Here is a 23,005-nt window from a genome sequence, read left to right on the forward strand (position 1 = left end):
TGTGTTTTGAGAATCAGTTGAATCTTATAACAACGGACTTTCAAATGAAAATTACAACATAGTTATTTTGCACAATTTTTTCATTTGACGTGATTTCAACGTTAATCTAAACACACCCTATTTCTTAACACCATACTCTTCATTCTAGTCCGAGTTTTCCACTTACCAAAAATCACCTTCTGCCGTATTCGTATCCACCTTCAGGTTCAGCACCAAATAAATAGATACTAATCAAATAAGTACATGTTTGCTTTAGCATCACTCAGGTTCATCTCGATCCACATTCCTGCAGAAGCTATTATAGCTTGTGTGTAATTTAGGTTGTTTGACGTGATTTTGATGGTAGATATGATTTACCCAAACAAGCTATAAGTGTAATAACTAAGGAAGAAACAAATTTACCATGCACTTTTAATCAACTTATGTTAATTGGACCAAAGGTACATCAAGCCAACATCATCAAGTATGACATGATCGACCAGCCCATTTTACACGATAATAATCTATTTTAATGTGGCAACCTGGCTAACTTGCCCTGTTGAAAGGGAAGAAGAGTGAAAGAAGAGACAAATAGCTGAAATGTCATCCACGGCAATGCCCCGTCTCTTGCGTTTCCATGCATGCACCGCACACTCCACCAAACGTTTAGCTGCCTTAGCTTTATCTGCTGCTGAAGATACAATATCCACTGCTTCTTTATTAGAGATTACATCCCAAACCTGCATCACAAATTAACCCAATAGAATGCGTTAATGTTGCTAACTATTAATTTCAATCAGAATATGTAATTGTAAGCACACAAAAAAAAGTTGCAATTCAAGTTTTAAGGACAAGGCTCCATACCCCATCAGTGGCTAGCACAACAAACTGGTCTCTACTAGTTATATTTCTGTGTGTTACCTCAGGCACAGAAATAAGACCATGCCCTTTGATGCAGTAGTCACCAAAGGCCCTAGACATGGCTAGTCCCGGAGACTCTTCATCCGGTAACCACACCCTATGCACCCCTGGCTCGTCCTCTAAGCAGAACACACGCCCCTGGCACTGAATTATTCTCTCTGCCTCCTCTGCAATTGAATATGTTACACAACACCACAATGAGAAGCTAAAACAATAATTAGAGATGGACAAAAGAATCATGGAAGCACAGTGAGCAAAACTAACGTGGTAAATTTGGCTTGAAATCGATTGTTAGTTGAACTGGTACCAGACTTCCATCATCTGATGTTGTAGCCAATACAGCACGAGAGTCGCCAACATTTGCTATGACAATGAGTTCACCCTGGCCATCATAGAATATACTAAAGAATTATTTTCAAAGCAACTCCACTAACATTGCTTGGTCTATTATGAATATGAAACTAACTAAGAAAATTGCAACTTGCAAGTAATCATTGAATACTATAAAAATTGGATTGCTTTTAGGATAAAACTTTGATACAATTCCTTAGGTATTTTTATATTGTTTGTCGATCAAAATTGAGGTTTCACCTTGTTAATCTAAGTTGATATTTAATGTAAACCTATATTATGCGAGAAACTCTTTTCTTTTCTTCTCTTTCTTTAATCAAAAAACAACTTTGAAAGCATTTAAAGAATTGTATCTAAGTTCTGTCCTTGATTTTTATATTTTGTTCTTACCTGTCTAACAATTGATAGGGCAGTTGTTCCGCTGTAAAACGAGTCTATCTTGCGATATTGCTCTAGTTCTTGATCAATGGCAGCACAAGTCTTCAAGTAAGAATGCTTCCATATGTTGAATCTGTAATGTTTACTTTTCTCTTCCTCTACATCAATAGCCGGATGATCAATTGAAGTTTGGGCTAATGTCTCCTGCCAGTTGCATAGCAAAGATGGTGGCATTGACTCTCTTATTCTTTTGGCCACAAAGTGACCCCATGGTCCATGCCCATCAAATATCCCACAAAATATCATGTCCTCTTGGCATCCAAATTCCTATATACAAGACCAACACACATCCACTTTCACAATAAACAAAGGGACCACAATGATGTTAACAGTTAAACCACTCACTAACATGTGATTAGGCTTGAATTGAGTTCCATTGAAGTAGGTTATTATTCTTATGACAATTAAAAAAAATTCTTCCCATAACAATATGAAAATGAAAATAAAGATATTTCTGTAGTAATATCTGCATACCTCCCACACCATGCAGCAATCTTGGTTCACTCCTTTCTGGCCTCTTTTGGAGAAAACGGAGGCAAAGTTGTTTGAACCATCGACATGAACAATGCCAGAGCTACACAACATCATGTCATTCTTCTTAGCTTCCTTTGCCATTGCTTCAGCAGCTTCCCTCCCCCCACATTTCCCATTCCTTCTTCCTTTCTTCATTGAAAAAGACCGTGCCAACCCATTGAACATTGAGGAAAAATGCCCCATAATGTGTTTACCTACACGACACTTTTTTCTGGTTTGTTTCCCCGTTAAAGTGTATTATGTAGTGTGGAACCTGCGCATTGAAATTAGATAACGATTACTAACGTATATACACACACATACACGTATGTACGGCACAAAAAGAACGAGGAGCAGGTGAGAATTTCTACAACAGCCCATAGGAAGGAACCGTTTCAATTTTTTTATTTGTATCTTTGCCTTTTCCTACATACTTCCTTATGAAATAAAAATTGAAACTTGAAACAAGTTGGGGATGCCGTGACTGAACATAAGGACAATTTCTGACCGAGAAAGCTTAGAATCTCAGAACTTAATAATTATGACAAATTTAAAACTTAAAACTACAGATTATGCAGAACTAAGAATATTCATTCTCACGTTGAATTCGAGGGATGCTCCTGGGATTAATCGCTGAGCCCAGAGGGATTAAAAATAAAAATATATACGAACACATCAAAGTAAATATGAATAGAGAAAGAGAAAGGAAATAATGTAAGGTTCCTTAATATATAGGTCGCATGACATTCCCACACATTTGTTTATTTAATGATATAGAAAAGCATAGATCACAATCGAATTGTGTATTGGAAACTGAATTGGGACATAAAAGTGAAAATAAAAATTGTTTTTCTTTCTGGGTTGCTTTCTCGTTGGATTCAGTGTCATGTAAAAGAAACATACTGCTCTGTTGAACATCCGAAGCAAATTTAAAGAGAGATTCTGCACATTAATTAAAGAATAATAAGAACTTCAACACCTGAGAAAAACAAAATTTAAAAGACGCATGATATGTCACAGGTCACAACCCATATACACCGGAACATGTTTAAACACCATTTTAAAAGAGGACCAGAATCTGCTTTAACTCTGCAAAATAATTATGAAAGAAGGCAAAACATGTTGAGGACTTTGTCCCACACCTGACATCTCCACAGTCCACCCAAATTCATCAAAGTCAGGACAGAAACAAAACATCTAAGGAAAAAAAGAGAGTAGTTTGTTATTGTTAAGCTTCTGGTTCAATTTGAAAACTCCCCATTTGGTTGTTTTTTTAGTTTTGAAAGAAGAAGAAAGTGAGAAACAGAGAAGAATGAAAGACCTTGGAGTTTGTTGTTGGGAACTAGAGACTAGAGAGGGTGAATCTGAGGGAGTGACCAGAGAAGGAGGTTTGGTGACCGGAACAGGTGGGAAATCCGACAAGGCAAGTTGAGACTTCGAGAAAACAAAGGTGTAGAGAGAAGATCATCATAATAATCCATAATGGACCTTTCTTTTGTTTGGTTCTAGTCTCTTCTTCACTTCCTTTTTATCTATGAGTGACTATGGCCTAAGGAGACGAAAACAAAGACATTTTTACAAACAAACAATTCCAGCTAACTCTGCACATAATTTTGTATTTATGCCTTTGATTTTCTTTCTACGTTAAAATTAAGATATAAAACAATAATGATCAAGTGACAGTTTTTTTTATTTTAGCTTAACCATTAATCTTCAATTTGAATCTAGATATATTTGTCTTAAATATTCGAAAAAATATATATTTTTCATAATGATTGACCTGGCTCAAACAGGACCACTTTACATGATAGAATTGCTTAATAGTATATAACAAAGAAAGAAATTAAAAAAAGACAGCAAAAATTGTGTGATAAGATAATTAACGTCATAAAGAAGAAGAAAAAATTGCGTCTCTAATAATATAACTCTTGTTAACGTGTTTAATTCAGAGAATAAATCTTCCACAGTGATCCATCACCTCTCTCAGCCTCAACCGTCACAGTTATGCAGCCCCTTTTTCTTCCTTTTACCGAAAATGGAACTCTATTAAGCTATGTTCTACACTTCTACTCTGCCCTGATAGTTATTATAAAGGGTGAGGGTAGAAGGTTACCAATTTTATTTTTTTACCCTAAATATACATATGACGATTGAATTGCTATTTTTATTATAGTGTTAAAACAATGTTTTTTTGTTCCCCCAAAAATATCATAATGTTAATTTTTTTAATAAAAGAATATAAATATACATAAAAATCTATAATGTTGTACCAACAAAGTCCTCAATTAGTACACCTGTGATTGTTTTTCTGGACCAGGTACATGTATGTAGGAAATTATTGAGTGAGTTGCCATGTGTTTTTCCCCACATGTAGGAAGATAGGCATAATGCAAATTATTTTGAAACAAAATATGGTTCATATGTATGGACACCCAAACAGTGGGAATCTTTTTGATTATTTAGAAGAAACTCGACCATTTTTATAACGTTTATATCATTGAAATATTCTTATACCATTCAACTGATTCGGGCATTATTATTTTTAATGAATCAAAATCTTACAATATAAGATTCACAGGTAAATGAAGGAATGAAGGATCGATTCGTCGAAATTCTGGACATAGTTGCAGCTAAATTGTTTTCTTATATTAAAAAAAAATAGCTCCCGACCATGAATATATATTTATTCAATCATATTCTACAGCTACGAACTTTAAAATTTTAATTAAAAATAAAGCTGTTTAGTAGATAATACAAAAAGAAGTTGAACTAAGAATAAAATCCTTTTTTATTTGAATGCTATTATTGAGATCAAATTCTGTTAAGTTCCCTCATCCTCCAGGTTTGCGTGCGTAAAAATATGAATTAAAATTAAAGAGTTTTGTCGTGGATGGACTCAGCATCCATGGTTTGCAACGCGCGTAATTAAAAACGATATATAATTTTTAGGTAAACCATTGAAAAGTAGTATATTATAAAGGAACAAGAGTATGTCAGCGATGGCTTAATGTTTGTTAAAATTTTCCTATACGCACACGTCTAGGTTGAATGGCTCCTTATATGGACCAATACCGCCCAAAATCTTAATTTACCATTATCATCTGATTAATTTATATTAATCAACATATAAAAATATATAAAAAGTAGTTGGTATCCGAAGCGGAAAAAATTTAATGGTGACTACTGGGAAGGCCAATCATAGGAAACCATTTCATTAGTAGAAAATGAAATAAATGATTTTAAATCACTACTAAAACAATTATTCTATTGAGTTTGAGTCATGTTGATGATTGCAAAGGCAATAAAAAATAATCGCGCAATTAGATTAGTAAGCTATCTAAATTTGGTCAAGAAAAGAACAGTAGGAAGAGTAATATAGAGTTTTGGACAGTATACTGCATAATCTTCATCCCTATATATGGTTCCAATCCTAATTAGAGTTACTGCCGGAGTAAATATTAAACCTTGTTTATAATTTCGGATTTGGGATCTTCCTTGACAGCAACATGGATATTCGTTGAAAATGAACAAAGCAACACCTTCTCTATTTCTAGGTTTTCCCCTTCCAACAAATTCCTCTATTATATGTCCTGTAGATTGCACAAAGAGGAAGAATATCTCTTTTTTAAATATCATATCTATATGAAAATATTTCCCACTACACTGATGATTAATTTTTATAATTTAAATTTGAATTCTCATTCTCAATTAAATATTAAAGATATTTTATTTTATTAATTTTCTTTTTTATGTCATTTATCCTCGTTATTTGTACTTATTTTATATTTTTGAAAAATAAAGTTTCACTTATTTTTTTTTATTTTTATACATTGAAAAATTCAATTGGTAAGGATATACTAAGATTAAACCAACACGTAATATATTTTTTAGTATAAACTAAAGGTACTGTTTATGAAAAATAATCATGTTTAAATAGAGTAAAATCAAAACTCAAACAATGTAAAATCTGAATTTAGATCAATGGTATATGTATAAGGTATTTACAAAGTTTTGTGAATTAAATAAGTTGTTGGAGGACTTTAAAGTTAATAGCTTTGAATCAATAAAGCTTTATTTTGACAGACACAATTTTCATTACTCACAACCTAATTCTACATGATATAACTAAACATGCAGTGCTGCAGAAGTTAATAACACTTTATTGAGGAGAAAATAAAAAAAAATGATCAAATTTGCATCCCTTACATTCCAAGTAGGGATCAAATTGCAGATATTCTTACACTTTGATAGTATAATTGACAAGAAGTCTATGGAAGACGTCTTTAAGCTAGCTTCAGGAAGAGTGTTAGAATCAATAATTATTATAATAAATTCTTTTTATTTAATTTCAAGACCCATGAAAATTTTAATTAAAATTTATATTAGACTAAATATTTTGTAAATTAGAGAATGACTATTTTTTTTAAAGGTATTTTAGGTTTCTATTTATCTCTTAATTATTTCTCTCTCACTAATTCTGATCATTGGGATAAAATAATATCTCACAACTTCGTACCCAAAATCAAGAATAATTTTTTGATAGAGCGAGCACTTAGAATCAAACCTCTTTTGTTCATGTTAATACCAATGCATTGATTATCCATTAATACACCATGATAGCACTAAACATTTGACAGTTTTGAACATACTAGTATAATCCATGACACAGGTTATATTGGCGTACACGTTTTAACTTTAAACTGGTTAAACCCTTGTTAATTCAATAGTAATTCTTTAATTCATCAGGGAGTAATACTTACCGTCATCTGTCAACGATAATCAATGCAGTGCACGTCGTAACGCATTAATTATTTGATATTTTTAATTTATTATTTGAATCTTCTTTTATATATATATATATATATATATATATATATATATATATATATATATATATATATATATATATATATATATATATATATATATATATATATATATTTTGATTTTAAATGTTGACTAATAATTTGACTTGTATTTTTTATTTCACTATTTTGAATTTTTCTATATATACCCTATGATTTTAATTGTTGACTAATTATTGATTGTTAAATTTTTTATGTTAATTAAATTAGAAAGTTGACTAATAATTTCTTAAAAAATAAAAACTTTAAAAAAATATTTATGAAAGACTAGAACTATAATTTTTGAGATAAGAAACATACTTTTTTACCATTACACCTAAGTATTCATTTAAATATTTAATGTAAAATATAATATTAATATAAGTTTTAAGCGAAAGTAATTCAAAGTTTAAATTTTATTTTTTTTTTAAATTTATTATATTTTTATAATCTTATATATTATCTTTTAAAATATAATATATAACATTAAATTATATTTCCACATAAACTAGAATATGTATGCTTATATAAAATTTATTTTTATTTTATATATTATATTTTTATAATCTTATGTATTCTTATCACACTATTTAAAACTTATTTTATAAAATAAATATGTAATATAAATTTTATTTTTAATATATTTTTTTAACATAAATTATAATTTCATAAAATGATAATATTTTATTATCTTTTTAATATTTATATATGTGATTTAATGACCGTATTTCTTTTACCTATATTAAAATATTATTTTTATTTATTATAATAGTATTTTTATTTATATTTAAATTTATTTAATTAGATACGAAATTTTTCTTAAGAATTAAATTATACAATAAAAATACATAATTAAATAAAATGATAATATTTTCTATTTTTTAAAATATTTATGTATGTAATTTATTAGAGTTATTTTTTTATCTATATTATAATAAATAACATGAATATTTTAATATAGACAAAAAAAATATTATCATTAAATTACAAGTATTGTTTTAAAAGATAAATATAATATATAAAATAAAAATAAAACTTATATATATATATTCTAATTTATGTGATATAGAATTTAATCTTATATATTATATTTTACAAGATAATATATAAGATTATAAAAATATAATAAATTTAAAAAGAATAAAATTTAAATTTTGAATTATTTTTATATAAAATTTATATTAATATTATATTTTATATCAAATATTTAAATGACTACTTAAATATAATGATAAAAAAGTCTATTTTAAAATATAGGAGGACTCAGATAATAAATTAAAAAATACATAAATTAATTTAGTGTAATAACTTAGGAGAACTGATTTTGTAACCAAGTCTTTTTAATTTAACTTTTTTCCGGTTTTGTTATTCTTTATCTTCAAGGTAGTATAGTCAAGGAAATAAAAAATAGTTAATGTGATAAGTACATTTACACCGTCATTTTTAATAAAAGATTATATATTTGAATTTCTTTAAGTTAGGAAAACCAATTTTGTTTAAGCCTACTATTTCTTTTCTTTGCGTAAACATAAACGCATTCTATATAAGTCGTAGTGCAATTAATTATCAATATGCGCCCATGGATTAGGATCAGAACTGAAAAAAAAACGAACTTATTGTAGTATGAACTTTTTCAAAAGGCAGAGTAAGACAATAAAAGTTAGTACCCTTTCCTTAAATATGTTAAAAGCTACGCTTTGCTTCAATTGGAAATCCAATTCCAATTAAGTCCCTCGAGTAAAAAAAACCAGCCAGGAGCTCTGCATCTATCTGCTTCTACGTTTCTGATTTCACACTCAGAATCAGAAACGTGTTTGATACTTTGATTCCCTATCCCGGTTGAATTCACTTTTACTTTTTTGCTGGACAGCACAGAGCATAACTTTTTTATTTTTCCTAACCTAGTTACTAGACATGGCTATTGTGATTCCTCGTGCAGTACAAATTAATGTCAAGGATCCTATGGTTGTTCTTGTTCACCTTCATTCCATTAGGGTACGTGTGTTTTATTAGGTAACAAAAAGACAAACCAAAAGTTCCATACACACAAACATATTAAATTAAAACAAGAACAACAAAACAACACACATTGGCAGGTTTGAGGCTCTGAAGCACAGGACAAGTCATTTAATTAGCATTCGTTTGGGCATTTGGCATGTGAGAGTTTTCCAGTTGTGTCTTGCAATTTGCAGTTAAAAATAGAAATGACCCCACTCAACTATAAGTAAAAAATTGCACCGAATGCTTGTGCTAATTTCTTAGTTATTCTTGACATTGCCCCTCCAAAAAGGTAATGGGACCCCATGCAAAGCAAAATGTGGAAAGCTCGGTGAGTTTTCTAGATCTTGATTCTCATGGTCCCCTCTCATCTACATTCCAGTGAACCAAATGAACTTCTTAAAGGGTAATGATGGTGTTGAAAGTAATATTGCATGTGCATGTAAATTTATAGTTTTGCAACTAAGTTCATTGTTCAACATTATTTATTTGTTATTGAATTAAATCAAGAGCAAAGTTTTCTTATATTACCAAAATTTTCCTAATTCGTAAGTGTAAGATTAATTTTTGCTACTGAGATTGTCCCTCCCTACAAATACTTTTTGGCAAATTTAATCCTCTGATATTTCAAAACCAAACCTTGTTTTGCTTTTTTTTTTTTTTTCTCTTATCGGCAATCTTGTTTTGCTTACCGCTGAAATTACCTCATGTGAGTTTTATAGCAATTATTTTTTCTTTCTATTATAATATTAAGCAGGCAATTGCATGATTATTCTTATATAGTGTAATCATATACTTAAATTATCTCTGCCTTTGTCGCTTTTACCACTTTTTATTGCGGGTCAGATGGTCTGAGTTTTCTAACTAAACAGTTTTTTTTTTTTTTTACAAAAATAAACGCAAGAATATATATGATCTGAAAAAAACATTTCAGACAATATCTCTTTGTGGGTAGTAAGTTCACTTATTTCAGTTATTTGCGTCAGTATATCAAGGAAGATATGGTGGAAGTCCCCGAGATAATCGATATAGTCATATGGGTCAAGCATCCCTGTCGGTACAATTTCTGTGTCTAATCAGTTTTGCTTAGGTGTTGAAATCAAATGAGAGAAATGGCCCAAAAAAATAATAAAAAGAAATAAGAGCATGTAGTAATGCAACACTGTTAAAATATACTTGACTGTTTTTAACTACTATAATATATAGAAAATTCAAAATAATCATTGAATAAACTGAAATAGTGAAACCCACTCATTCATTAATCACTAATGAGATTGCCATTCAGTATTTTCTTTTCTATGAATACACATAATTTCTTTTACTCGACAAAATAGATAACAAACTCACCAGTTCAGAATCAATTACGATGAAGTGTCTGTCAGCAACTCAGCATGTTTGGATTAGATTTTTTTTATAATTAATGCCAAAATAATGTTAAAAGCCAAAACAATAAATAGTTGTTTTTTATTTTTCAAATTTTTTACCATAATTATTTTGAATCTTAGAATCAATTATGATAGGTAACCAAACATGCTATGCTTTTTTTTGGTACCGATGGAGTGTCTGTTTTACGCTCATATAAGCTTAATTTAAATATTTGTAACATTTTGATAAATTGATTATAAATTATTTAATACTTCTAAATTTAATCAAGACATCGATCAGTTCCAGTCAATCCTTAACATCAATTTTGTGGTGAGAGGATAATGTCATGGGTCATAAATCGTGATGAGATGAGCTATCCAATTCTAATCACATTGAGATTTCAGTGTGATTGATCCGCATAGAAAAAGAAAGGGACCGAAAGGAGGGAACTCCAAATCTCCTTTTTAATTAATGCCTTCAATTAAAAAATATTAACTCTATAAAATTTAATTTAAAAACACTTACAATGTTATAAAAAAAATATTGTAACTCAACTACAGATTGTAAGTAATATTATAATTAATTTTTTGACTTTATATAACTATTTTAAAAATTATATCTAATGTAAATTTTAATTGATTAATCATGCAAAAAAAATTCATTAATATTACAGAGAATAATTTGAATTAAATCCCATAATTTTTAAATTAAAGGTTACATTTTTATGTTATTTATTAATTAAAATACAAGGCAGAAATAAGGATTTTTTCATAAAAATTAAACATAATATAAAAAAATTTATAATAATTATACATCTGATGAACTAGATCTCATGGTAAAAAATATGAATTCAAATCCCATACTTGAAGGATCCGCTAAGACAGAGAGACACGTGAAATTGTGAGAATCAGGAATCACGTGTGGGGCGGCGCACCACATAACCAGTGATCACTCACTGTGCTTCTTTTTCTCAATGGGTAGGTAGGTGCGTGCGCACCTGTGCTTCTTTTAGTCTCTTATGATCGTTTAAAGTCTTGATTCATTCCTTTTTTCTTTTGCTAAATTTTGATCCTTCAATTTATTTTATTTTTAGCTTCACTCTATTAGTTCTGTTGAGACTTAACAAATGTCTCCTATGTAAACAAGCTAGCTTTAGAAGTCACGTTTTTCCTCTAAAAACCAACTTCTCCTATTATTTTCTTCTCACAATCCACATAGATGACACCTTCAAAGTAAACGAAAAAAAAAAAATCATCTACCAGCTAGACAATACTCCATTATCCAAAATCTATCATGTACTATCCAGATTCTTCAACAACTTGTGCTCCCTTGTTTTAAACCACGTCAAACCTTAGTTCGTTTCACTGAACGCGTCCCACTCGTTGAAGTTCATCTAAACCCATCGAAGTTTTTTTTTTTATATATAAAAAAATGGGGAAAGAAAAACAACTCATAATAAAACCAACAAAACTTCAATTTTTTTAGTGTTTTTCAAAGACCCCACCAAGTTGCCAAAAACAACTCTTCAAACTCCATATTTTAGTGTTTTTCAAAGACCCCAAGTTGCCAAAACATAGCAAAAAAAGGAAAAGAGAGATTTTTTAAAACCCTTTAGTTCATTTGAAGATTTTTTTTTATTAATTCGAAGTTCTATCAAAACATAAGTAAAGTCTAATCAAAGAAAAAAAATCTTTCAAAAATTAGAATTTTTTTTATGAGTAATAGAGAATTTTGAGTATACCCATTCTACAATTAGATATTTTTCTTTCGCCCGCTCTCTCTCTCTCTCTAGCCCCAACGTGGAACTCCAATAGAGATGTTTGTTCCTACTAGCTAGAGGGTTCAAAAGTGTAAAGAAAAAAAAAAGTATTTGGTGACTAGTGATGTTTCTAGAGAGAAAAATACAAGAGGAGAGATGAAGGAGAAACGTTTTATTTTTTTGTTTCTTTAAATAAGAAGAAAAAAAAGGTTATTTTTGTTGTCTGTATTTTCTTTTATTCATATTTTTGTTGTCTGTATGTAATATGTGTCACGTTCATGTGTTAACACTAATATGAAACTAAAAAAACTAGATGGACGAAATTGTCATAATAGACATTAAATCAAAACTTTAAACATGAGATTACAAGTATAGTTTTACTAATATAAATGTAATACAAGAATATTCATTCTCGCGTGACCATGGACTTTGCGGTGGCCACACGTTTATCCACCATCATATTGCAATTATGTAACATTATTACTAGTGTCAACGATAAAACCAATGCTAATGTTTTAATTTCCTTTATTGGCCTCTGTTTCCATAACAAACAAACAATATCCTATTTATCATCAATTATTCGGCTCTGTGGATGCGGATGCATAGACCCCCCTTTTGCCCAATGTCAAAGACACAGTTCTCTCTTCATTTGCTCTAATTTTCCCCAATGCATTAAATCCAATAAGAACCGTGAACATCATTCTCGGAACATTTACTAACACCATAGTGGGATGACAGGCTCCACATAGTTTGACTAAGAAATTGACGTTAGTTTTACGCTTAAACAAGTGGAGTATTAATATATAGACAGATTGACGTGCTTTGTTAGCACTAAGGACGTACAAATTATCCAAGCGCGTGACCAACAAAGTTCAAAATCAAATAAGTATGGAGTGATATGTGGGGCATAGAACCAACATATATTCCATCATTACAAGATAGATATGCATCTTCATCTGCAAATCATTGCATGTCAACATAAATTTGCAAATTCAACACCCAGAATTTTGTATGGGTGGTGGATAATAATGTGAGAATTTCTTGGTAATTTGTATGTTGAGTTGTGCCTTTTTCACCACAATGCAGCACATGGAAATATGTACGACCATGTAGAATACAAATGCTACAGAGAAGTTGAAATAGTAATGTAACACAAAAAAGAGACAGCTGACATGTATTAAAATATCTTCTATGTTGCCTTAAATATACCACCACCCCTCCCCCTCCCTCACCTAGTTTTTAAGGTTGCAAAACAAGAGATGGTCAAAGTTTGTTGCATAGCTTCACATGAAAAACTAAATGCCCCCGTGAAGCATCCCAGCTAAGCCTAACTCATACCTAACGATCTTTGATGCCATGACCCTTTTGCAGCCAAAAAAAGTGAGAATAAAATAAAATGAAATGACATCGTGAACATTGTTAAGATTCTGTTTACATGATGAGCACTGTAGTCTGCAGAACACCACGCCTTCATGTGAAAAACACATAGAAATGCCTAGGCATTCAGTATCTCTGTATAGCATATTGCTATGAAAATAGTTTACGGAGCAACCTTTCATCTTTCTTTATATTATGAGAATAAAGTATTTTTATATTAGCATGGCGACTTTTGTGTTCAAATACTCCTACGCAGTTGCTGGATTGTTTAAATGATTGGCTTGAAACTGTCTTAAAAACAGCAGGGACTGATGATAAAGATTTAGATCAATCCCATCAACGTTTCTACCAACACGTGCTTGCAAAACTCCCTAACAAGGAACAAAAAACCATGGTTAATCATCTTATTAAGACCATTGTGCATGTTGTGGGTGAATGTGTAATTACAAAGCACTTTATGTGTCTAAGAGAAAACAGGGAGAGGCAAGCCTTTTTACCCATTCTTGACAAGAACATACCTCATTACAGCTTGGATAAGGAGTTCACTAATGAATTGGTAGACAGAGCCAACTTGAAAAGTAAGGTCCCTCAGATGTTTGGTACTAACTTTTAGAATGTCATCACCATCAATAATTGTTGCTAGGCCTGTCTCTATAGAGTATTCGTGCAACCTGTGGAAGGCTACACATAAGTTATTGAATGACACTTCACTGTCATCAGTCATCACTCATAACTGGCAACAGCAAAAGATATATAATAGAGCAATTTAGTCGGACAGAATGCAATCATACAGCTGCTTGTACCAGTGGAGCAGTTATAGGCAATTAGATAAAGCATTTAAATATCACTACAATATGTACGGATGTTTCAATTATTAGGAAGTATTTTACATGGTTTATTACTCTGTTTTTACTGAATTCAGTTTTGATCCCACTAGTTTCAGTTGAAGATACTAGTAGTTCTCAAATTGATGCAATTCCAGTCAGTCTAGTGTTGATTACCATGTCAGCAAAAAATAATGTCACATGACTTATCATCAATTTAATGCCAAGCCAACAAGAAAGGCATCGCATCAATAAAGACCAAGGACTGGGCAAAGTGAACTTAATTGCAACTATTTAAAATCTACAGGTACCATTTATTGCAATAAGAAACAAGAATTAGGAACTAGCAGGGCCAAAACTGAACTTTGGTGAAACTAGAAAAACCAGAAATGTATTTAAACCTATTTTATATGTTAGTAATACTCCTATTATGCAGCTACATGAAGATAAAAGAGACATAATAAATGCCACTCTCAGAGTGACCCATGAATGCAGAGATGATGCATTCTAACAAAATACTAGTAATACTTAGTACAATGCATTATTGCATTAAATTACAATAAACGCAATGATAGAATTTAAAGAAGTGAATCACAAGTCATGACCAAAATGTTTGTGTTCAGGTTTCATAGCTGAAAAGTGAAAACTAATATACACATGATTGTTAACAAGCTAAAACCTTGTTCAAGGTCCAATAGATGACCAAAATGTATTTTATTGTCGATTGTAGATGTGTATTTGATATTGTTGGAAATGATAACAGATGAAAATGAAAATCCAGAGGAACTACATTGAGTACATAACAAATGTTTCTTATATTGAAACTCGTCTCTCCAATCCAATTCTACAGGCCATGATTTTGGGAATCGAGGCAATCTATTCATATTTTTAGCAACTTTGAAATCACTAGCATTCTGAAATGTATAGATCTGAGGCACATAAAGTATGCCAACTACCTCCAAGCTGGTCAAAATATTCAGGCAGTTTAGCATTGTCATGTAACTTCCATCTCTATGATGGACAGTAAATTTACCATGCCCAAACTGCCATCATTCCAGAAATGTCAATGTTGTTGTTCCCTCATACATCCATGGCAAATCCAAAAACCAATTGCTGCTATGCTCACCCTGCTATCATGCCATTTACAATTCTTCCAAGCTCAGTACGGATGGTTAACCGTTAAACTAGAAGTCATATAAATGCATAACCAGATCTATGGATGGTTAAACTAACATAATGCTAGCTGAATCCCTGAAGTGTTTCAACTTTCAACTCATATATTCATTCACCATGATTGGCAACAAAACCCAAAGACGGGGGATTTTAACATTATGCTATATACGAAATTTTCACTACAAAAGTGAAACATCTCACTGAAAGAAAAGTCAGATACAGTGGAATTAGAATGGCAGCACTCACTTTCCAGTTATTCTGAGCGAAGCACCTTGCTCAAAAAAAGGAGATGATGGGCGCAGGTCTTGTAAAGAAACCAATGCACCAGATTTTATTTCCAAAGATGCCATCACCTGAAACCAAATAAAACTTTCACTTTTGCCTGCAATTTGGCAAAGCATAACATATGCAATAATGACATTTCCCAAGCCACAAATTCATGATAATGGTAAGTTTCATATTACTAATGCCTTTGTAGCACATCCTCTAAGCTAGAACTAGAACACAAAACGGCAAAACATTCAGCAATCCGCGGTGGAGATTCGTCAGGATGTGACGGCGCCATAAACGAGCACCAAGCGACGTTATTGTGGAGGGGCTTTTGTCGGAACCGCCGCAGAACACCGTCGTCGAGCCCGTTTAATTAAATCACATGTACATACATAATGCAACACAAAATCAACATCAACCAAACTATTTATTTTCAAGCTGCATTAGTTGTAAACATATTGAATTGTTCTGGCAAGGAGATACGATAGTACTTGTTGATCCAGCAAGCTGATTTCTCCGACTCAGGAACTAGAGAAGCTTTGTCTTTTTCAACCTTAGGATATCAATAACTCCACGTTGCTTCTCTTCATTCAGCACGAACAACTTGAACAAATGAAGCGCTTTCAACGAGACACTCTTGTAGTCTTGTTTTCCCCGAAAGCATTAATCACAACCTTCAATTTGCCAACTTGGCTCACGTAACAGCATATCACACCACCATTAGTAGTCATGTATGATATATTGAAATTTGCTAGATCATAACGGCCGCGCATTCAGGGGACTCGGATGATAAAGTCATTATTTGTTTGAGGTCTTTAATTTGTTGATAGAATGTAACTTAAGTTCTGTGGTGTTATCCTCTTAATTATATATGACGACAATGACCGAGTTGGTAACTATTTACTGTACTCACTAAGGGTGACGTGTGTGGAGTGGTGATCCATTGGAGTATGCCGACTAAATGTGAGTCTCTTACTGTAGACAAGGCTTGTGTAGTGATGTGGGATATTAATTATGTGCTACTTGGTCGATTATAACAAAATTATAAGTTATGTTGTTCTTGTTGGGTACAGTAGGAAGGATCCAACGCATACATTTATAAAACTTTTGAAAATGCACACGTCTTAAAGTATTTTATTGGTTAACTTTAACTTTTCATATGTTAATGTGGTCGATTGGCCCTGCAATGATGCCCAAACAGCTATGTTAGTTTTTGTTCACAATTTTTTTTTATTAGATTACATTCAAAAAGAGCCATGAGATGAACAAATGTAACTGAAAGTCAGCGACATTAATTTTCCATTCAATAGATTCATGTTACAAATTCTAATCTGAAACAAAAACCTGGTATTTTCCAAAAGTTTATTGAATCTTTCAATAATCTACACGTTTGTTCCTTACCAATCTCAATGCTTACTCTGTCTTCACAACAAGTGACTCAAATCCATCGTTATTGGTGCCCTTTTGGTGGAGATTATTTCCAAAAGCCATTCCTCCATACCCATATTGTTGAACAACTAGCAAAGATGAGCGCGAACCAGAATTGTTTGAGGCCAAAATATCCCCTATAACTCCAAGTTCTAAGCATTCACACCATTCTAGCAAATTTGAGAAGACTTTAGAGCTCCTACAATTCCCTTGTCCCACTACGTACAAATCACAACCATTTTTTTCTAGCTCATTGAGGATTGCGGGAATATCTTCACCAGTATGGACATCAATCTCTGAGTAAGATATATAATCCTTATTGTTGACTGCCGTATATCTAAATGAATTTATATAATCGTCATCTAACTCTTTCTGCTTCTCACTATCCATTACAGAAGACAATATCCCTCGTGCTTCAGCATGAATTGAAGAATCTACTTCTGCTGCTTCATCACACAAAAGAATTCGAATCACTGATAGTTTAATTCCTGGATGTCCTGCCATCCTCCATGCAACAGCTAAGGCTTCACGATCATCAGGGCCTCCAACAAAAAGCATAAGAATACGAAGGTTCGTTTTGGGGATTGACCCAAAATCACGATCAACAAATATTCCCACAGAGCAAGGGGCATGCTGCATTACATTTTGGTTTATATCTCTGTACACAACATTGGTTACTTCAAGCGCACCTTCTGAATTTAATTGTTTATGGAATGGAAGGACAATTAAGCTTGTGTGTTTCTCATTTGCTGAGTTGTATATGTCCTCATGAATGGTTGCATAGGATGACACCACATTTAAGGTTTCGATTCTGGCAGCGTCATATGCCTCTCCAAATGCATCAAATGCATTGGCAATGTTTTCTAACTCTGCCTGTGATTTGGTGAGATTTTGTTCTCCGGGTTGGCTACTAGGCTTCTCTATATGTGCAGCAACAAGGGCAGCAGCACGTCCAGTAAGTTCAATAAGGTACATGGCAAAAACATGTATAGGGGTAAGTCTAGTGGCATTAAAAGTTTCAATTATGCTGATCATGCTTGTGGCTTGCCGAGTATTGTGGACACATGCTAGAATTCGAAGCTCCGCATCGACTCTTAGTTTTTGTATAGTCTTTAGCTTATTCTGCTCGAATCTTTTTCTTGGTCTGTAGACCGCATTGATGACAGGAGATACTACTACAGTCATTAGAAGAACAGCTGAAGCCATAACCGCATAGGTAGGTACAGAAAAAATCTGCAATTAACACATTACAAGAACTTGTAAATTATACGAGAATTTTATCGACAAAAAAATTGAGTAATTAAATACAATGTGTTAAATAGATCAATACCGCTCTATCCCAAGCAATGTTTAGCATGATCAGTGCCATGGCACCCTTGGTATTGAGAAGCAAGCCCATGGCTAAACCATCTTTAGTGTGCACACCAAAGAAGAAACTGGCAAATAAAGTGCTTAAAATCTTTAGAGAACACAACAAGAGTATAATCAGTAGTGTTAAGGGCCAATTTCCTTGGAAAACTGAGGATAAGATAAGTCTCATTCCATTGCCAGTGAAGAAGAGTGGTGCCAGAAAGCCTCCAGTAAAATCATCTGAAATAGACATCATCATGTCGGCAAATTTCCCATGAGGTAAAATCAATCCATATACAAAAGCCCCAACAATGCCATGAGCACCAAGAATATCCGTAATGAGTGAACAAGCCAAAACCCCCATCACCACAAAGAGTAATTCGTTATCATCCCACTCATCATTGTCTACCTTGTTATCCATAAACCGTAGAATGATTGGACGTACCACAAAGATGCATACAACAATGAATACTAACGTGCTTAGCACCGTGTAGATAGCTCCTTGACCATTAATTGCAAATGGAACAAGTAAAGTGAAAAGAATCCAACTGTAGGTGTCACTGATCATGGCTGCTGTTAAAGCAGCTTTGCCAAGACCAGTATAAATGAGCTTGAGCTCAGAAAGTGTGTGAGCTATGACAGGAAAACCTGTGACTGTGAGAATTAAAGTCCAAAGTAAATAAGCATTAACTGTACTTTCTTCAAGGGGGAATACTCCATGACTGCCGTAAATTTTTCGGTACAAAGCATATAAGCATGGGCCCATCACCATCGGAAAGACGATCCCGGCAACCGCAATGCTAGCAGCCTTCTTTTTCACTCGTAAAATGGTATCTAAGTTCATCTCCAAACCGCTGAGGAATGCATAAAATATGAGACCAAGGTGGGAAAGAACTTCAACATTTAGGACACCATTTACAGGAAATATGAACTCAAAAATTGGTGTGTATCTCCCAAGTAATGGTGGAGTTAGCAAGAAACCAACCTGCATAATTACATTTGGAATACCCACAAATTATGTTATTATTGGAATGATAGATGAGAAAAATCAAAAACAAAAGAACTTGTTTTGTTGATCTATATTCTATATGCTTACAGAGATTTGTGAAATGAGGCGAGTTTGATGGAGAGGTTTGTAGATAATGAAGAAAATACGAGACAACACAACGACAAAGGCAATTTGGAAAGCGATAATAGGGAGCTCTGTTTTGAGGACTTTATCAGTTTGCCAGATTCGACTAGGATTGGTTATATATACCTCATAACATGCAGGCATCGTATTCGCCATAGCTTCTCTGATATATTGTAACAGAGATGCTACTTTCAATTTTTCTTTCTTCTTTCTCCTTCAAAACCTTTCTAAATTGTTTGCGAATAACAAGACCCCAGATTAAATTGTTGAATCAGTTGTATGTATCATACAAATAAGCCAAAAATACAGGAGAACAAAAGTTCCAGGTATACGTATCTATTTGAGGTAGCACTTACCTTATTATTAGTTGTAATGCCCTTTTGCGCACAAAAAGTAGTTGTATTCCCTATTACTGGCTTATGATGTTATATATCTTCCCCTAATCTAAAGGAACATTGCCAGGAATTTCCATTTCATTATTATTCTATCTAAATCATTACACATGAAATGCAATTGCCATTAGTCAACCCAATATCTGTGGTGTTTCTATATTTGAACGGCATCTAATACTTCCTTTCATATAGACACGCATCCAACTATAACAACCAACAACCTTAACTGTAACATTCAAATTGCAAGATCCTATCAAATACAGTGACATGTCTACAACTAAATGGTTTATCTACCCATAAAAAATGGTTTTACATATACAACCCTCACATACATATTTCATGGAAATATAAGAAAAAAAAGAAGTTTAGATTCATTATAGAATTCAATAAATAAAAACTATTTTCGTATGGTAACAAATAGGTATGACAGTTGTACTTGCTATTGAAGCTGGTAGTGAGCATTCAGAAAATGACACCCCTAGCATAATAATATTAATCGGTTAAAATCATTGTAACAATTTAGATATTTATGATTATATAATGTATTGTTGCGCTTTTTTTTTTCTTTTTTTTTTTTTTGTAATTTAACACTATCTCTACACTTTTTTATGCACTTCCATATCTATTAGACTGTTTGGTTTAAATGAAGGAAGGGGATAAGGAGGGGTTTTAACGGAGGGGGGAGGGAATGTTGTTAAATTTAAAATAATTTATAACATTTATTTTTTAATTAAGCATATAAGTTGAGAAATAAATTATTTTGCGCACGCGCATATATATATACTATTTTTTAATGCAGTTATTAAAATATAGTTTACGAACAATAGTAAATAAAAAAAAGGAATTTATAGATATTTGGTTAAATTAAAAATAATAGATAATTATAATATATATATATATATATATATATAATAGATAAACTTTAGCAATATTACATAATTAAAATATCTTCAACATGATTTAAAATATTATTTTAAAAGAAGTTATAATTTTTATAATAAATACATTTAAAAAATATGAATTATAAACACACAAAAATTCAAGTACATGTTTTACATTGTTTTTACAATAATAAAAAATGACATAAGCATATATATAAATAAATATAAGTGAATAAAATAGTATAAAAACGTTGATTCATTTACATAATAAGCAATAAAAAAATAAAACGCTAGGAATTCCTCTGTTTACTAAACTTGTAGTAAAAAAAGAGAAATTATTGTGTTGTCACAAATCTAACACCTTAATTTTAGACACATCTAATGAGAAATTTATATCTAATTAAATAAAATGGCAACATGTAAAATTAATAAGAAAAAAATAAATTAAAAATAAGGAGAAACCCACATTCTCTTGGTATTAATTAGTTGAGGAAGATGGATGAATATTGAATATTATAAATACTAAGTGGGATCGTGTTCGATAAAAATAGATTGAAACTAATCTACGTAGAACTCAAGTTAAAAACCACCACGGGACATTGATAAAAACCTGCAGGATACATTGATAAAATATATTCGATTTCTAAGACTTTAGCAATGTAGTTTCAGTTAACGCTTTAGGAATTGGGAATGGAAACATAGTACACGAGGAAGAAAGGGGTAATTTTGGGTTAATTTTGTTTAAAGAAAAAACACCTGCTAATCACGTGTTTTTTAAAAACGGAGTTATCAAAATTTAAGGGAGGAGTAGAAGTGCAACTTGAATGAAAATCTCGGAGATTAAGAGAATCATCTTATACTAATCATTTTTTTAAGAGATCCAAATTTGGTTGATGTAATATTAATCAAGTTAATATTTTCAACATCTTGTAGATATTTTAATGAATAAAGTGTCATAATTATTTTTTAAAAATAAACATTTTAAGTCCTACAAATATTTATTTAATATTATTTTTATTTTAAATATTTATAATAAAAAATTAGTCACATAATGAATTACAAAATTATAATAACGTATTAAAAATAAAAATATTACATTATATTTGTTATTATACTTGTCAGTGTCGTCAATAGTTGGTCAATATAAACTTTATCTTGGAAAATTTCTAAATGTCAGATAATTAAAATAATTAAACACTTTCATGACATTATACTTACGTCAAGTATATATGTAAAATTTTCTACAATTATTAAAATAATTATTTAAAGTATATTAATTAATTTAATATTGCTTAATAATATGTTCATTTGTTTATAATTTTATTAATGTTCATTCAGATTCATATTTAAAAATTAAAAATGAAACAAAAAATCATTTAACTAAAAAGTATAATAAATATTATTAATCGATTTTTTAAAATTACTTAAAATTAACTATAAAATTCGTTGTACATTTTTTTAATACTTTTCATTGAACAAAGTTCAAACCCACCCTACTTTTCCGGTTTCACGTGTATCTGGTCCTATACGATTTTAGACCCTTTATTTTTTCGTCTTTCCAAAACTACATCCCGAGCGACCAAGCCCCCCTTAATTCATTTCCTTGTAATGAGATATTTTATTTCAAAGATAAAGTAAAAAAATATTTATGGATTAAAAGTTCAACAGTTGAAATTATAATTAAACGTATGCATATGTATAACAAATGAAAAAAATATATGTGAGTACATCGAACTGCCCGAAACCTTCTTAGCTAGGTTATTTAATTTCATTTCTTTAGTTTCTTTTGTCAAAATTCAAATAGGTACCAACATAAGATAAGACGCTGCAACTTGCAACTTGCAATGTCTCTTTTGGGCTGTCAGCTACCACTGCATGCACTTGGACAATTTCATTTAATAAGGACATTTAGTCAATGAAATTCTAGAAAATAAATTTGGACTAATGATTTGTATATAACCAAAACCTAAAACCAAAAAAAAAATTACAGGAATAAAAATAAAAATATTA

General features: G+C 31.4%; 3 protein-coding genes across 6 annotated transcripts; all 3 read right to left on the reverse strand.

Annotated features, from left to right (window-relative positions):
* Positions 1-373: 373 nt before the first annotated feature.
* Positions 374-3,797, reverse strand: LOC114407565 (probable protein phosphatase 2C 34). 3 transcript variants are annotated; one of them, XM_028370713.1, is made up of 7 exons: positions 3,524-3,797; positions 3,106-3,144; positions 2,164-2,476; positions 1,642-1,956; positions 1,165-1,282; positions 844-1,067; positions 374-719 (listed from the first exon to the last, which is right to left on the reverse strand). In XM_028370713.1, exons 3-7 carry the CDS (start codon positions 2,404-2,406, stop codon positions 504-506), a joined length of 1,116 nt encoding a protein of 371 aa, XP_028226514.1. In that variant the 5' UTR covers positions 2,407-2,476; positions 3,106-3,144; positions 3,524-3,797; the 3' UTR covers positions 374-503. The 3 variants fall into 3 exon arrangements, with proteins under 3 accessions (XP_028226514.1, XP_028226513.1, XP_028226515.1); XM_028370712.1 differs by lacking the exon at positions 3,106-3,144 and having other exon boundaries at positions 3,524-3,796; XM_028370714.1 differs by lacking the exons at positions 3,106-3,144; positions 3,524-3,797 and adding an exon at positions 3,345-3,487.
* A 9,272-nt stretch (positions 3,798-13,069) lies between these two features.
* LOC114407566 (CST complex subunit TEN1-like) lies at positions 13,070-16,637 on the reverse strand. Of its 2 annotated transcripts, none has more exons than XM_028370716.1 (4): positions 16,304-16,637; positions 15,789-16,140; positions 14,064-14,216; positions 13,070-13,916 (listed from the first exon to the last, which is right to left on the reverse strand). In XM_028370716.1, the coding sequence occupies exons 2-4, from the start codon at positions 15,941-15,943 to the stop codon at positions 13,868-13,870; spliced, it is 357 nt and encodes a 118-aa protein (XP_028226517.1). In that variant the 5' UTR covers positions 15,944-16,140; positions 16,304-16,637; the 3' UTR covers positions 13,070-13,867. The 2 variants fall into 2 exon arrangements, with proteins under 2 accessions (XP_028226517.1, XP_028226518.1); XM_028370717.1 differs by having other exon boundaries at positions 15,789-15,895; positions 16,007-16,637.
* Positions 16,638-17,101: 464 nt separating this feature from the next.
* LOC114407567 (cation/H(+) antiporter 15-like) lies at positions 17,102-20,131 on the reverse strand. The gene is made up of 3 exons (XM_028370718.1): positions 19,687-20,131; positions 18,571-19,575; positions 17,102-18,473 (listed from the first exon to the last, which is right to left on the reverse strand). Exons 1-3 carry the CDS (start codon positions 19,876-19,878, stop codon positions 17,226-17,228), a joined length of 2,445 nt encoding a protein of 814 aa, XP_028226519.1. The 5' UTR covers positions 19,879-20,131; the 3' UTR covers positions 17,102-17,225.
* Positions 20,132-23,005: the final 2,874 nt, after the last annotated feature.

This window comes from Glycine soja, chromosome 3 (assembly GCF_004193775.1).
Source record: "Glycine soja cultivar W05 chromosome 3, ASM419377v2, whole genome shotgun sequence".
Classification (NCBI taxonomy): Eukaryota; Viridiplantae; Streptophyta; class Magnoliopsida; order Fabales; family Fabaceae; genus Glycine; species Glycine soja.